General features: G+C 43.8%; 1 protein-coding gene across 7 annotated transcripts in view; it reads right to left on the bottom strand.

Moving 5' to 3' along the window:
* Positions 1-18060, bottom strand: part of nrxn3b (neurexin 3b) — a 273391-nt gene that overhangs the window by 203103 nt on the left and 52228 nt on the right. For 6 of the 7 annotated variants that reach the window (XM_068708636.1, XM_068708639.1, XM_068708638.1 and 3 more), the window contains exons 5-7: positions 3413-3714; positions 1927-1950; positions 143-304 (exon numbers count right to left, since the gene is read on the bottom strand). In XM_068708636.1, the coding sequence (XP_068564737.1) occupies positions 143-304; positions 1927-1950; positions 3413-3714 (488 nt within the window). The remainder of the gene's footprint in view (positions 1-142; positions 305-1926; positions 1951-3412; positions 3715-18060) is intronic. The other variant, XM_068708637.1, reaches the window with a different exon arrangement.

The following is an 18060-nucleotide window of genomic DNA, read 5'->3' as shown; positions in this document are numbered from 1 at the left end:
TATGTGGCTGCACATTTATGCATGACAACCACAGTCCAGAAACATGAAAAATCAAATGCAGATACAGCATTGGGAATGACCAACCCACATACTACACGAGTCATGCACCTGTTCACTCGGTATTCATCTGAGTCGGTCCTACCTCTCGGAGGCAACCCATGAAATTGTTGCTAACTGGAGATCCGGGCAGGTCCGCAGTGCTGGGGCTCCCACCCACGTAGAAGAAATCATCTGAGCCCAGCATGGTGTAGTCTTCCTGGGTGTAGCCAGTGGTGGTGAGGATCCCATCAACGGAGATAGTCACCTGTTGAGGGGCAACACATAGCCAAAGCCGAGCCATTACACTCTGGGATTCGATCCCGTGCTGTGTCTAAAACACACCTCCTTCCTTGGTCTGCATTGGAAATGAGCTCTTTGAGCTTGTCTTTAGGTCCCCACACTGTAGGTTGCTTTACAGAATCCTTTGGTACCTTGATGCGATTGTTTTGGACCAGACAGCGTTTGGATTTCGTTAATGGAATTTTTGCCATAGGATTCACAGGACAGGTAAAGAAAATATGGCAGAGGCATATTTTCTTTATCTTTGATGGGGTAAGAGAATGGATCATAGGTTTGGTTCTGAAACTTCAGGTTGGGGGAGGGTTAGTACAATGTTCAAACCAAGGACAAATTGATTGCACTTGTCTTAGGTTTCGGGATTTATCTGGTAACTGCAGACACACACATATACTGTACACACGCATGTCAGCTCACACACACACACAAGACGTCCGCACGCACGCCTACACTCTGACACACACTCATTCTCACACCATCCATCTCACATTCTCCCCTCTCTTGCAGACATTTACATCTATATATCCACGCACATGCAAAACAAAGGGAGGCTTTTCACACCACATCAATGTGCAAACCAAGGTCATCACTGTCAGACGGCAAATTAACCACATTGAGTTGGACATGTAAGGGAGTAAGTGGATCAATGGTGCCATTCACAGCTGGAGCAGGCCACACAGGCGCAGAGGCTCATGCACAATCGAGACCCATATTCAAACACACTTTGAGAATAGCTGATGCTGATCTCTGATCAGGTTGAGCTCAGGTGTCACGGTCACATTTTCAATGTCAAAGGACCAGACCGATAATCCTAGATCAGTATGCTTATTCTTAAAGATGTTGTGCGTATGGGCCCAGGGGTAAGGGTGATCAAGGTTAGCCACAACACACCAACACCACTTTCACCAGCATGCTACAAACACACACAGGGAGGGCAGAGTGAGTGATACACTGATAGGTGGGTGAGTGAATTAGAGTGTTAGTGGTTATTTTGGGTGACAGGGGTGAGGTTATATGAGTTTGGGAGGTGAGAGGTCAATGAGGTGTGGGCATGCCATGCGCCATAGTGAGTTGGAAACAACTGTCAGAGCTCCCGCAATGAAGGTTAAGGGTTGCCATTTTTTGGTCTCCTTGAGGGCTCGGTGTCGAGGTCACCATCTTTGGGATTGTGGCAAGCTTCTGTCAGTTCTGGACGACAGTCCTCACAAAAAATGGGGACTTTTTGTGTGAAAAAAATTAAATAAAAAGTAAGTTGCCTTGACAAAGGCAAAGAGTTACATTTTTTTGTTGTTGTAAATCTGCAGTAATGTGGAAGAAACATAGAGAAAAAAGTAAAAGCCAAAGTGAAAAAAAACAGGATGGGGGATTGTGGGGAAAAGAAGGAGGTTGTTGGCAGGTCAGGGAGGAAATTGAGAAGAAGCGAAGAAAGAATTGCCTGGTAATACAAACCCATCTCCTCATTTTTTGATAAGAGTGTCTAGGATGGAACTCAAAGAGAACGAATAAAAGAAGAGAGGGGGAGGGAACACACGGCAAACCCAAAAAAAAGACAATAAGAATGATATCTACCAGACAATGTAGTTTGTTTACCATAGCGTGTCCAATGCCTGATTGCTTTCCAGAAAAAGGGGAAGAAAGGAAATCAAAAGAATAGTGAACAAAAAAGGTTGTTAATAAGGATGGACAGAAAACAAAAACCAAAAGCAACGATGAAGAATTAGGATGTTAGTTAGTACATTAGTTGGTTAGATATCGGTTAGTAGTAAAAATGACTTATATCATGGATGAGTTAGTGTTAGGGTGAAAAAAATACTACATGATTTATCAGAGATGTGGCTGCAGTAATAAAGAGCCAGCTTGCCATCATAGACAAATGTTCTACACCAGAGTCCTGCAGGACAACCAAAGAGAGGTGCAGTAGGTGAGTCAGGGACTTCCACATCACATTTGTGTAGGATGGCTTAAACCCCGACAGAACATGTAGTGTTTTTTCACCCTTAGTCTAGACTTGCTTTCAAAGAGGAAAGAAAATGATAGTGGTAGAAAGAAAGCAGGCAAGCAGCCCTTGGCTCTTAGCTTCTAACCTACTAAACTGTGTTATCCTGTTGGGATTTTCCCCTACACCTATTTACCAACCTGTGGGGCAAAAGCTTACTGCCAGCGAGGGTCAGGAAATCGGCACTTACTTGTTGTGCTGCTCTGAGAGCACTAAATGCTGTCTCACCTTGCAGACAAACTAAAAGGTCGACCAAGACAATGAACAAGTCCATACTTTTGCAGCCAGCCCCACCTCCATACAGCACTGGCTCTCATTATTCTGTTCTCTCTTCCTACAGCCTCCTGCAGACAGCCCCGATTCATACTAGCTCCATCCGACTGCAATACAAGCTAATTTTAAATCACATTAAGAAAATGGTAAACAATATCTGTCAAGTAACAAATTCTGCTTATGTACAACAGATGCACATCTTTGATGGAAGTATCTATAAAAAGCACCCTGATCATCTGAGCTATAAATACTGCATTAATGAACGGCTCAAAGGCAAACACTCTCTGCCTGGCTTTAAAGTGAAAGTCTATATTCTCCACAAGCATAAAAAACTGTTTCTGAAAGCCGGGAGATAGCGACAGCGCCTGATAGAAGTGTCAGCTTAGGGGAGAGTGAAGCAAAATAGAATCATCAGATCACTTTAATTTGAGGACACAGGGAACTCAAGTTCAATAAGCTGATAAACAGGACAGAGGAAAACACCTGGAATAACGGTGCCTTGACTTAGCTATCAATCACATCAGACAGAACTGCTGTTTTTTTTTTTACTATTCATTGAGCTGAAAAGAAGTTGAACAATGATATCAAATGAAATTGAATTCATGTAATTCTAAAGACAACCAAAAGTATAATGAGATCTATCTCAATAATGTATCTGAACTGTGGCGATGGAATGGCAACCAATCAGAACAAGGTGACATTCTTAACGCCGGCTCTCTCTCAAAAGCTCCTGGAAGCAGGTAATCTAAAGCGAAAGAAAAGTCCACCTGTCTCCAAACTCCGTCCATCACTGCTACCCCCGATTACCTGTCTCAGGTTGCGTGTCACTTTGATGTCGTGCCAGGCGTTGTCGTTGAATTTTCCATTGACTGGCTCCACGATGGCCTCAAAGGCCCCGGAGCCCAGATTGATGACGAGGGAGACGGCCCCGTCTTTTAGTGCCAGGTTGACATAGTCTGCGGATTTCCCCGTGTGGAGGAGGAGGCCGTTACGTTGCCAGGTCTTGAAGGACAGTGTGATCTCGTCGCTGCTGCTCTGAATAGGGTTCTGCGACAGGTCGTAGCAGAAGTACTCCGAGCCCCGGAACGTGGCCACGTTCTCCTCCCTCGCTGAAACCACAAGAGAAGAAATGCTGATTTTAGGATGGGTATACTTTTCATGGCAGTCAGAGAAGGTAAGCGTTACATTTTCCCCACTGACATTAACCACCTGAGGATTCAATTAAAATTCAAATACAATTCAATATGTCTTTCCTTGGTTATGTACGCCATGACGACGAGAGCCCAGCAGTCATTGTCACATTCATTATTGCATTATTAAAAACAAGAAAACAGCCCCGCATCAGTCATGAAGCAGCCTCAGTAAACATGAGACCCACTGGATGCTGCAGAGAAGGTAACAAGCACACACACAATGCTCTGCTCGCCATAATTACAGCTATGATAATCCCATCATTCAGTTCACATCATAAAATCCTATCTGTACGACCGCGGGTTTGGGTTTCGCATACGGCCTCCAGACAGACCGACTACTTATGATGGAACACTATTCCCCGCTAATGGTACGCATAAATCAAACTTAGCCGGAATTTACAGTTTTATATCACTCCGCTGTTGCAAAGTGACTTCCTGAGCCCATTTTTTAGATTGACACCAAGAGTAAGGTGAGACAGCTCCAGACAGAAAGGGGGGGGGGGGGGGGGGGGGGGACTCAGGGATGGACGGAGAGACTGAGAGAGCAAAAATAAAATTGCTGGGTTGAGGGAAAGTAAGGACTCTACGAGAAAGAAAGAGTGGATGAGAGGAGTAGTGTTTCTTTCTGATGTGTGGTGAAATAATTGTCACTTCTCCTGCTGCCTCTTTAAAGGTGGTATGACAAGCTCTGGTCAGCATGGGTCTGGGTGAAGCGATTAGAGACAAGGTCATACTCACTGTCAATTGTATTACAGCGTGTGTTAAGTTGGTTACAGCACCACGGACTCAAGCGTAGGGCTGTATGATAACACAGAGTTCAAGCAGCACCTTTCACAAATTGCAACCTTCAGAAAAAGCCCTGCCAACAAACCACACCAGCTAACCGCCATGGCATTTAGTAACAGTAACTATGTCATTATCTGCCAACAATACAATTTTCAGCGTGACATTTCATTTCCTCTGCGTCCTGAATTTTCTTATGTGTACTCAGGAGTCATGGGGGCCGCGAGTGAAAGGAGAACAAGCAGAAGAGAGAGATGAGAAAGCAGAAGAGAGAGACGCATACGGGCTGCAGGCTGTACAGCTTCGGTTTGTTGTTTTGGATCAGGCTATATGTAAACATGAGGGAGCAGTGTTGTGGGGCTGGAAGAAAGATACAGAAGCAGGGAAAAAATGAGAATGAGAACATTGAGAGAGAAACAAAAGGGAAGTGGAGTGGGGCTGTGGGATGATGGGCTGCCGATTCCGGGCACGGACAAATTCTCCCCTCGGCGTCAAACTCATGTCTCTGTGCAACACAGAGACAAGAGGAAACAGTATGGGAGGTAACAAAGGCCCTGTGAAAGCCCTCATCCATGTGCCAGGGGAATAAATAGAAACCCATTATTATCACTGGGACAGCGCAACACAGAGAGGCAACAAAATATACATAGGAGAATACAAGGAATCCTCCATCTCAACTGATTTCATGCATAGAAGCTGAACAAGCATTCACTGCATGAGAATCCTTCAGATCCTTCATCCATATAATATTGTTCCTGCATCATTGTCAAAATTACTGAGGAAAAACTGAGGAAATACTATATATATATATATATATATATATATATATATATATACGTATATACACATATATAAATGTATATATATATATTCCTAAAGAATCCTCCTGACCTAGCGCCATAAGCTGGCCAACATTGAATTTGTGAGCACATATCTGCTAAACTAACGATATCATCAGCCTCATTTCTACTTTATTTTAGTGCTAAATGGCAAATGCTTAGCTAATTCTAAGATCATCATAAAAAGTGTCTGCTAAGTAGTGTGTATTGCCATTGTGAGCATGTTAGCATGTGGATGTTAGCCGACATTCGGCCTGACGTTGGCCTTTGTTACCGGAGCATTTATGGATTATGACGGAGATAGCCTCAACATCGGAGAATGGAGCACAGGGATTGGTTTAAATGCAGCAGACTTCTACACGATCACTGCCAACTCTATCTTTCATCCACCCCGCCAGACCAAGCACCACCGAGGGCAGTGTGACCGCGTCAGGAAGAGAGGGAAGAGGGCCAGTATAAGAGACCCGAGGTTGTTCCACTACCCAGCCTGCTCCTGATATCTGGTCTAGGGGTAGTGGACTGGATGAGATCAGAGACGAATGTGCCCACATCTTGCAGTCTGGAAGTGTAAGAGTGGGTTCTTATTTTACTAAAAAGCCCTAAAATTATTGGTCCCCTTGAAGATTGACAAATCTTTATAATACTGCATTTTCCTTGTAGAAAATACAACACCCAGCTTCCCTGTTTCCTTCTTAACTTCTATCTCTAATGATTTACCATTTATTTTTCCACTAAATACTAATACTGGAATAAAAGGCTATCAGTCTATGGTGTGTTTGACTCTCCTATGTGTATTAATTAAAATTGTGCAATTACAAAGTTGTTGTGGAGCTGAGGAAGACTATCAATAAAACATTGTTGCTATGAATAATAGAGAGAGCAAATTGATATAATGTAATATTTGTGAACCTCAGCAATATTAAACCCGAGGTAAGTGCATACGAATCCATAAAAAGCAGGGGAAATGCATTGCCTGTTGAGACATGTTCTGTGCAGATCTGTGGCTTTCTAATCGATCATAGAGCGGGGTCATTTTCCCCTATTTTCGCCATAGTCATCAATATTCCATTTGTGTGCTCTGGGGGCTCGGGTTTCGATTTCAAAATCCACTGGAAGCAATTATCTCCTTCATTATCAGCTCCCATTCACTTCCGCTCCCCCTCGCCGTACACACCCATGCTGCTTGAGCTCGCTCCCCAGTCTGACCCCAAGGGCCTTGGAGAGGAGAGCGCTGTCACCTCACAGAGCTCCTTAAGATCAGCACAGGATGTCACACTGTCCCTCATTACTGTGGGAGGCAAAATGCTTAAAGCATGTGGAGGGAAATCAGATGAGTTAAATGACAGGATTAAAGACCGGACGTATTGTGATCATTGTGGCAAAACACAAACTTCAGCTGGAGATGTTACAGCTGTACGGCTGTGAGCCCATAAGCTCGCTGCACACGGACGCTAGCTGGGCAACTGAAGGAGACTTTTTTTTCTCTGGTGAAGTGAACTCAATCCGTGGGGACGTCCAACGCATCAACTGCATGTTTGCACTACATCTGCAGATAAACAAGCCTGAAGTTCCAGACCTAAACATAGAAAGCTAACTTGTGCTTTTAGCTATTGTTGTCTGCGTGACACCCTCAGGAACCAAAGTCATCCAAGGTTGCGGCGTCATCCCACACAATGCATTTAACAGAATCTGAACAGCCGTGCCTCCTCTCACCCTCTCTCTCCCGCTCTGTGTCATAATCCATTCTCTTTTCCTCCCTCCACTAAGTGAGAAATTAGCATCATTTGCTAATAACAGTTTGAGCAGCGCGGTTAGCCTGACGCAGCCCAACAAGAACAATGTGCTTCACTGCTTCCCGACATCAGGCAAACACTAACCATGCAACTCTGCTGCTTAAAGCTCAATGGTGAGCCATCACATGTCAAGGAAATTTGGAGCACCACGGCTGATGTGACTCTTTAAAGGCAGGCAGCAATGTTAGACAGGCTCATGTTGAGGGAGATTTGGTAGAAATAATATATATTTCTATATATATATATATATATATATATATATATATATATATATATATATATATATATATATATATATATGTGTGTGTGTCCTCTTCATGACAACTTTCAAGATGTCACATGACATATCCAAGAAGTTGAAGTGCATTGTCACCCTGACACTTCTTTTCTCATCTTGTGTTTCGCGTAACCTTGCAGAGCCGCGGCGGACAACCTGTCTGAGACTGTCTTTTACGTCTGCGAGCACAGACGGAGGAGGGAAGAGTGACAAAGAGAGACAAAAGAGAGAGATAAACATAAACAGAAGTGACACGGAGGAAGCAAGAGTCTAGAACAAAAGCAAGCGAGAGATGGAAGGAGAGACCGCGAGGGAAAAAGAGAAAGAGACGAGACGGGGAAAATAAAAGCAGAGAGAGTTTGGGAGACAGAGACGGCGGGAGAGTGGCAGATGGAGGGAGAGAGAGACAGAGGTACTTCCAATGGCTCTCCAGAGAAACGAGGTGACAGTGTGTGTTAAGACCGGCAGTGAAGAGCTGTCCCTGTGGCTTGTGATTCTAGCACTGATAACCCTTATTACTGCACCTAATAACTCAGCACACCCACCAAACCCCACTCTCTCTTTACCCCCCCCCCCCAAAGCAGAGGAATACCACCACAAATCCAACACTCTCTCAGAGTTCTACAGTCAGAAGATTCCTGCAATATTCCCCAAAGAAAGGCTTTTTAAATTAGTAACTAAGAATTGCCATTTCAAAGATTCTTGAAAGACTTCCTGCTGAAAAAAAAACATGACGTTTAGAGTTCAGAAATCATCATCACTTATAGTACATGCTCATCGTATTGCAATATTTACAAAGCACATAAATAAAGTAAACCCTTCCCAACTTCAAACATGTTCCGGCAATAGAATCTGCTGCGGAGAGAAAGGAGGCAGACTTAGAAGAATGCGACGGAGATGACTCACTATGGTACAGGCACATGTATGGTCAGCTTCTACATTATGTGAGACACTGTGATTAGCTTCAGTGGACTGGTCATACTAACAGACCTGCACAGGGAGCAGGTCAACGAGTTGACTTTGTGTTTCAGGCGACTTATTGGCTGATGTGCGTCGGCAAAACCCAGTGAACTTGTCTGAGAGACTCAGCGGAGGATAGGATGATGTCTGTGTTTTTAGCCTCTCCGTTTGTACAGCTCTAGGGACAGAGTGGACGTCTGTCTGTCCAACACTTTGGACTTGAGTAAAAAACGTTCGATAACTCCTGGTGTACGAGAAGGTAGAGAGGATGAGTTCCAATAATTATGATTATTCCCTGACTTTCCTCTAGTGCCACCCATGCTGCCATGAGGACATTATATACATGTGTGAAACTCCTACACTCTTATGACATACTGTGAAAGGTGTACGGGGGATTTCCATGGAATTTGCAATCCATTTGATGAGTTCCTGCCCTTTTCTTTAGCAGTACCTTCTGATCAGACTGTCGACAATGTACACAAGACACATTCTACAGGGTGGACTGGCAATACTCTTTCAATAGTGTACCCTGCAGTGTGTCTTTTTACTTTAGCACCACTTTGGAGGACAACACATGTACACAAAACCTTCACTAAATAGCTAAGTTAGCTGGTGTTTAATATACACACACATAGAAATAAGTGGATCAAATTTCTTTATTTTATTCAAGCATGTGAGAGTGATGTAAGAACTTCGGACAGGTAAATTGTCATTCAGTGTAGACAAGGCCCAGGGCTCTCTTCTGGCCACTGGCTGAGACAAGTTAGTCCCTGTCACCTTTGGTGTGTTTTTCATCATGTTTGTGTGTGTGTGTGTGTGTGTGTGTGTGTGTGTGTGTGTGTGTGTGTGTGTGTGTGTGTGTGTGTGTGTGTACGTGTGTCACTGAATCTCCTTATTGGCTGCCGATGGTGGAGCCTCCATGGAGTGAGTGATGAGGTTTGGAGTGTCAACAGGGGGGTGGTGTGAATGGCAGTGGTGAACGAGGGCGAGATGGAGGGTGTCTGAAGAATGGGGGCAGTCGCCTGAGGTCCAATCCCATCAACTGGGGCAATTGTGCGGAGCGAACACTGGAGTGAGGAGGTGGGGGTCGAGGATGAGTTTGCAAGAGAGAGAGGGAGTAAGATAGGGATGTGGTGACTGCACTCCTATTACTGATAGTGGACCATTAAGAGCAGAAGGGGTGTGTGGAATCACAGAGAGACAGGGACTGAAGGAGGACATCTCAGTCTTTTACTCATCCTCTCAATGTACACCATCCTAATTCATGTTAGGAGAGCAAAAGAAAATGTCTCTTAATATTTACATCAGTCTCAGTATGTAAATTCAAATACTGAGACCTAGAACTTCCGGATCAAAATTAATTTCAAACTGCCAGAATTGAAATGCCTACAGGAGAGTTGGTCTGGATTTAGCTCCATAGTGTGACGGGGACACTCACTATGTGTCTGTGTCTGTGTGTGTGTGTGTGTGTGTGTGTGTGTGTGTGTGTGTGTGTGTGTGTGTGTGTGTGTGAACAAGTAAACTGTGCCTTTTCAACCAATCTTGAGATAAACAAGAATGACACAGCCTTTCCATTTGCTCTTGCAGTCTGCATGAAAATAACATTCGGTTTAGAAAGGCTGGTCGCTAATTCATCACTCAGGACCGTCTACACATGTTCTTAAAGTGAGGCAGTTTAGTGATTGAAAGAATTGATTCCACACAGTTTGTTTTTTTCCACGATCTATTATTGAATGGCCTTTATTTGTACGTACTTGGCCGTTATTTGAATACTGCCTTTAATTGGTGAATCTACAGTATGAAGCTATTTCGGGTTCAGTGTCCTGTGTAATGGTAATTTTTTACGTAGTATATATTTCTACTCAGTATGATGTATTCATGCATAAGTCATTTTGCTCTGGACTTTGTTGAACTTCACCGTGTCTCTGTTGTGCAAAAGAATAATTCTCCCTTGCCTGTTCACATAGATAACTAACTGTGTTGTATGAGAATGTTCCATGCCAAGGCCTTTGGGCCGCTTGTTTTGGTTGCTGGCCGTTTGTTTTCACTTGTTGTTCCATCAGTCTGAGACCAAAAGTCTGAGACCGAGATGTCTGTAAGGTTGGCCATCGGCCCCCACCGTTGCTCATTCTGTATAAAGAATGCTTGTTCACTTTTTTCTTGTTTCTTCCTCACTGAGACTGTACGCATTCTGTTGTGATGATTGAACCTTCTCTGCGCAGAGAATAAATACTTAAAAGACAACCTGGTTTTTGGTATTATGTATTTCAGCATTAGCAGACTCATGCAAAGCGGGTATAGGATTTTTTTTCCACCACACCTGTCAAAGGACACTTCTACATGTGGCAGGAGGAGCTGGGGATCGAACCCCTAACCCTGTGAAGAACAGCCCGCTCTATCTCCTGAATCTCTTTGAAATTGCTGGAACCCAAGATTCAACCACATTTATTATATCTGCTCAAATCATTGAGCTGGCTTAGTGTTTGGGTTAGTCTGCCTCATCCGAGATTCAAGAGTGAGTCAAGAAATGATCACGTTCATATTATTCATCATTCAAATCACTTAGATTGCTCAGCTGCAGGGGCAAGATGGTCAAGCATCACGATTAGAATTTAAAACATTAAAACAAACTTGTTTCATAGCTGCTATGGAAAGCCAAAAGGCAGAACCTGTCAGCACTTCAGGAAAAAGAGAGATCTGAGGCATGTCCGTGGGAAAATACCTCTTTAAAATAAATAGTGCTCCGCTGGGGGAAACATCCTGACACAGTTCTGATGACATCACTGAATCTTCAGAGGTCTGTGCGTTCATACTGTCACGTATTGACAGAATGACTGTAGGCAGAGCGTTCATGAATCCTTTTTTAAATGGCAGTAACTGTGGATTACGATATTATGGAGTCATCCGCGGTCTGCATTATTTCCATCAACAATCAAACCATCTTTGACAGTGTGTCTCCTGAATGTCGACTATTGCATCAGCCTGACAGCTGCCATCCTGAGCCAGAATAAGAAGTGACGGCAGCAAGCATTGTATCGGTTTCATATTCTACACCATTCTGCAGAGCAGTACCTTGGTACACTTGCATCACTCTGCATCTGTGTGGGTTTGGGGTTATTTGTTTTCTTCCGTCTGTCTGACACATTTTACGTTTGACCATAAAATTAGCTTTTCTGTCTGTGATCCAAATCATTAAATTACTTTAAGCAATTCACTGTGAGCATTCACTGAATAGTGAACCGGCTGTCATTAATGTGAATGTTTTGTATGTATGTGCATGTGTACACACGTTTGCATAGGGTTTGTATGTGAAAGGAGGCTTTCCCCAAGGGAGCCGGCAGGCGGGGCCTTCCCTGGAGCCTGTCAATCATCCACAGTGGCGTTGCCTTATTGGCTATTATCTCTCCTGTCAGACGCGCGGCCGTGCCTCCAACTCACCACATCAGTCTCTGTCAGTTCACACGCTGCCTGTGGATAGAGCCGTGGAGCATGAAGCAGCATGCTACAGTTATCATTACTTTTAGTGACATATGCTGCTTCAGCCCAAGACTCCATCAGCAAAATGTCCTCCCTACGACCAGTAAACGAAATACATATTTTGACAAATAAGAGGGCCAACTAAATTTATAATTCTGCCTAATTTTCTACAACTGATGAGTCTAATACTTTATCACGTACCTCACTGTGCTTGACATAGTGTCAGTGAGCTCCCACACAAGCAGGAGCAACAACTGCAAAACAGCCACGGCCTTTTAACACAGTTAGATGGCACTGCAGGACACTTCATCTATGTCTCTCTAAATGGTTGCAAATCAATAATTCACTTTTTCATTATGTACTTAAATCATACATTTTGAGTAGTTTCATTTTAATTTGAAGGGTGATAGTCTTCCTCCACATCTCTGTTGTTTAATTCTCTGGTATGTTTATTGCTTACGTTGACACAGTTTCTAAATTTGTAATGCCTCATGGGAGATATGAGAGCCAACATAAAAAGCATTTGCAATTACCACTGAGAGGTTGATGGGAAGGTTTTTAGCAGTTCTCACTTACAGAACAGCCAATATGTACTGAAGTCTACAAATGACTATAATAAATACTAAATGCTAGTTAACAAACTGGATACCACAACACACGCAGGTTAGAAAATAAGGGTTGATATATATATATATATATATATATATGTGTATACACACACAGTGCTTTTTTGTGGTTTAATTCTTTTCAGATATTACTGTGGATGTTTATTTCTATGGCTCTGAAACCATAAACATGTGTTCAATGTATGAGGGTGAGGCCACGATTGTGATCTATTTTTTGAATATTTCATAGTGAGCTTTCTTTTGTTTATTTTTAACATGTCACTTCATTTTGAAATTTGAACAAGAATAAAGCAATTGAACGATGTGCACTTTAGCCAACTGACCCACCAGTGGACACGTTTTTTTCTTTTTTGAAATTACATTACAAATATGATTTTTGACTTTGTTTAAAATGACGTAAAGGAACTCGAAGCAGAAACTCTAAACTAATGAGAGCGAGAGCGAAGCAAAGTCCCTCTCCTGCACTTGAAACAGATTAGCACACATCCCTAGTCGAAGCTGAGGCCATCCAATATTTATTACCTCTATAACTTACTCTCCCGTGTACTGGCAGAACATTTAGCTGCGTGCAGGAAGGCGAGGGGTTAAAAGGGGAACAGCGGTGCCATAAAAGGGACAATGAAATAAACATGACTCACCGTGAAAGAGCCCTTAAAACCAATATAATCTGGATGGCGGGGAAGAGCAGGGTGCCAAAGGCGGTTAACGACAAGCACCCCCCTCAGGCTTCAAGTGAGACTCTCATCAGCCAATCATATCGAGTGCTGTTTTTAAGGTGAGGTGAACGGCAATTTGGTTACATTATTGTCCACTTAGACACTGAGAAAATCTGTTTACGGTGCATTGGGACATGGGATAACAGATGACCCAGTCAATCTTTTAAAAGACAATATCCTGATAACATGTAGAAACTAAGTACAACAATTATGTCTTGGATAGAAGAAGATAATTTGGGATAAAGCTGCAGAGATATTCCACACTGAGCTCATCGAAACGAAGGACAAAACTCACTGCTGTAGCTTTAAATCCAGCTGGAACCAGTTGTAGCCTGTAGCCAAAACAATATGTGACTCTCGCTCTGCGCGTGCAAAAGCGTGTGAGCGTGTGTGTGTGTGTGTGTGTGTGTGTGTGTGTGTAGGCATTTGCAACCATGTTCTCTTTCAAGAGATAAGAGTAACGATGGATTGCGCTCACCTTTCTCTAGCTTTCTCCTTTTAACCTTTAACTGCAGGGCTGATTGCAAATTTGACCTGCTACTGTGATTGTAAAGGCTATGCAGGATACGTCTCAGTGTACAGACACATCCACTTTACAGTACAGTATGTAAATAAGCACTTAAAACATCAGAGACCGCTAATCTGGCGACATCCAGCCACACCAGCCACACAGCACACACTCACATGGACTCCATCACGTGGCGGTGACACTGCTGCTCGAGGCCGGGCCACCGTGCGCCTGCATGGCCCCCCCCCTACATTTCCACTCTGGATCCTGCACTTTCCACCTCTCTCCTTCATTCTGTCCCTTTCCTTTCACTCCTACGCCACATATGTTTTCTTGAAAAGTGTGTGCACAGCTCCGGGGGATGGGGGATGGTTTAAGCCTTCAGCTTGGCTTCCCAAGCTTGGCGTGGATGAACCGAACTCAGCATCCTCGCAGCTTTCTAAAATTAGCAGAGGATCCACCACAACCCCTCCAGGGAGAAGCAGGGACCAACTGACATGTCTGTAGTTTTATGGAATCATCGGGACCATCATGCCTGCTCCCTCCAGTAATGCTTCCTAGCATCTTTGTGGTGCACGTCTTGCTCCTGTGTGCACTAAGCTACCATATGCATGTCGAGATCATGCATATAAGTGCATATGTGTGGGTGTGTTTTATGAAAGCTGCAAGCTGCTTTCCAAATCCTGTGTGGCTGGAATCAAATCATTTGATCCTGACATGCTGAGGTACGGGAATTCCTGTAATTGAGAGAAGTGGTATTTACCGTTTGCGAAGCAGAATCTGCCGACTGTTACAATAACTATGCTAATCCCAGCTGGTCGGGGTAGTACTGCAGACTGTTTGGCCGCCTGTTGAATGGAACTGCAAGGGCTTTTCCCTGCAGCAAGCGTGTTCATGCACGTGCATACAACATGCAGCGTGGTGCCTGGGACAAAAGTCATGATACTGCAACATGAATTAAGTGACTGAATTCAACAAGGGGGCTGTTTTCTGACCTAACTGAAAGAAGAACATCCCTATGATGGAAAGATGCACGCACAACTGAATGAGATACTTGAAAATTTAAAATGCCCACAAAAAAATCTAAAACTTACACAGGTATATGCAACACACACACACACACACACACACACACACACACAAACTCGCTGCCAGGCTGCCGTCTAGCTTGGAAGTCAATAACATTATCCCCTCTCCATCTCGGCGACGGTTATTAGTCTGGAGAGCCAAACGGCTCTCTTCAATGACACTCTGGAGATGAAGGGATAAATCATCATACTGAAAGGATGAGTGTGTGAGGAGGAGTGAGAGAGAATAGGAATCACACACAGAGAGGAAGAGAGAGAAATGTGCACTGGAGCACAGACTTAGAGGTAGAGACACTTCTATGTTTTGTAAAGTACAGATGATGTAAAGACAAGTCTTTCTGAACACATGAACTGATGTTCAGCTTCACAAATCTACCTCCTTCTGAGTCTCTCTCCCTCTCTTCTCATTCCCTCTGTCACACTCACTCTGGTCTCCATCTCCCTCCCCTTTGCTTTATCAAACAGAGAAAAGGTGCCTTTATTTGGCCTGGTAAAAGCATCCCCTTTGTTACTCACTCACTCCCCTCTTCATTTCCCCCTGCTCTCTCTCCACTGGGACCCTTCCAAATACAAGGAGAGAGGAACAAACGCCAGAAGGCTCACTGCTAGTTGGATTACACGCAAGTGAACACCTCATGGACGTATGTGCCCTATTTCCATTGTGCTAAGGACATTACATCAACAAATGTAGGCTCAACAAATGGGAGTCATTTTAATGCTGTGTGGTGGAAATACACCACCAAAAGAAAAGAATCCATACTATTGAAATTGTATCTTAAAAATTATCCTACAACGCAATTATCTTAAATGTCTACCTAAAATGAAAATACATTTTTGCTGAGACATCAGTATACTGTATATCTCTGGAGTATTTACTTTACTTTACGTTTAGTTTAGTTTATTTTTCTCAAGTCTTAGAGCCCCATACATTAGTGCTCTCCAGAGATGCATTATTGGTGCCAGAAGATGATGTCATTACTGATAATTTCAATATCTGTGTGGGCGGGCGCTAAAAATAATTCGTAATATCACCTCAGGCGATCAGCACCGGCACATACCCAGCTGGCTGTTAGCCTTTGCAGAGTGCTGAGTCTACTGAACTATGTTGCAGTGAATTTTGACAGTCGGTCATTTGCCCCCCCAGCTCTCTGTAATGAAGGCCGAACACATCACTAAATGTGTGGGAGCTGCCAATGTCTCAGCAGGTTCTGAAATAACATGAATGAAAAGTAACCTCGAGTGGGAATCAGAGCTAACTTTAACAAGCTACAAGTTAGCCTCACTTGTTAGCACTACGACGTGCTCCAGTCAGTAGCCACCCAGAGCCCTGAAGCTCAGACGCTGTTTACACAGATATGTCCAAAAAGAAGTCCACAGAGTCATTGTAGTTTATATTCCTCATCATAAAAAGTGGAGGAAATTGGAGTAGCCCAGGTATCATTTATGTCCTTTTGCATGTCTCACTCTTCTCAAACCAAAAAGGAAGCAACACACGTCTGTGAGATGAAAATGTAAAAAACTCATTCAACATGTGTGTGTGTGTGTGTGTGTGTGTGTGTGTGTGTGTGTGTGTGTGTGTGTGTGTGTGTGTGTGGTCCAATCTATGTAAATGTCAATTCCCGTGTGACAGCTGGCTGTATGGTAGAGTGGTCAGCTCCACTCTGCAGGCAATCTCTCAAAATGTCTATTTCTGGAGCTTGTGTGTGTGTGTGAGTGTGTGCACATGCGTTTGACCAGTTCAAGCTGGTGAAGAGTGCGGCTGTTGCACTACACCAGAGGCTGCTCCATATGGACTGAAGCCCCGGTGGGTGCAGTAACAGAGGAGGCTCAGCAGGATGCTGAACAAGGAGACATTATGGAATCCAAACTTGAACATGTTCCTTGTAGTTTAGTGAGGAAGTGAGCAACCTATCGTATCAGTTCTACCTAAATGGTTTCTAGCAACACAATGACCTTTGCTGCATTATACCTGACCCCCCCCCCCCCCCCCCCCCACACACACACACACACACACACACACACACACACACACACAACACTGACTTTTAATTGGCTGCCATGCCACAAAGGCCATGGGAGAACTCGTCCATCGTTTCATTATTTGGGTGAGTGGATAATGATGATGATGGTGATGATGATTGTGGCAGTTCATCCTCTGTGGAATTATGTGAAGGAGCCAGTGAAGAGGAGCTCATTTACACTGAGGATACTGGCCAAGGAGGAGAACAACAACTAAATACAAACAAAGAGACAAAACAATAAAGTGCTGTTGCCAAACCTCAGAGGAGTATTACAACCAGCTCATGAAATGGCCTTTAGAGGAAACACTGAGCTTAGTGATGCATGTTTATTGCACATTTGTGTATCTGTGTGTTCTCTGGTATTTAGTCGTAACACTTTGTCCACAGTGTGCTACACCTGAAACATTAATGAGCAGTGGTGGGATGAGAAGAGGGGAAATTGCTGAACTGCCACTGCGAACACGGTGGATTTGTAATTATTCATGGTGACACATTTAATCGGATGTGGCTGAGGAATCAAGAAGCAGGAGCTCCACAATGGAAGATACTGTTACCCAAACAGGCCAGCTATCTCTTCTTTTTCTCCTGAAGCTGCACAGAGATAAACCATCTGCAGACTGATGAAACACTTCATATTTTCCATCACAAAATCATCAAGTCCAGAGGATGGCAGAGACACTAAATGGGAACACGGCAAAGAAATGTGTGTTCAGACTCTCTGGAGGTCTGGATGCAGAAAGATGAAACACATCATTCATACACATTGAGCGCAGACAGACAGTCTGACAAACCACACCCAAGGATGACCCCCCCAGCACAAACCCTAACTGGTAGATAACAGTAGTCCATTAAGTAAAAGCTCCAGAGGTTGACTCCTATTTCTGCATTTCACAGTGAAGGACAAGCAGGGCAGACCACCACGGAAACGCTCAAAAACGTATTAGGCCGTAAATTTAGATCAGTAATTCATAAAAGATGACCTCAAACCAGGCGCCGGCTGGGCATAGCGAATGAAGAATACCGAGGTCGGGAGCTTTGGAGGAAATGGCAGTGTGAGCGTTTGTGTGTGTTTGCGAGCGCTTGTGCATATGAATGGAGCTCTTTCACAGAACTTTCAGTTTCAATTTATGATCCATTAACTTGTAATAAGTGCCATACGTTCCCTCGTGCCCTG

The sequence above is a fragment of the Cebidichthys violaceus genome, unplaced genomic scaffold (assembly GCF_023349555.1).
Source record: "Cebidichthys violaceus isolate CVI_PGR_0920_01 unplaced genomic scaffold, fCebVio1.0.p SCAF_14, whole genome shotgun sequence".
NCBI lineage: Eukaryota > Metazoa > Chordata > Actinopteri > Perciformes > Stichaeidae > Cebidichthys > Cebidichthys violaceus.
This window is presented reverse-complemented; position numbering and strand designations above follow the sequence as displayed.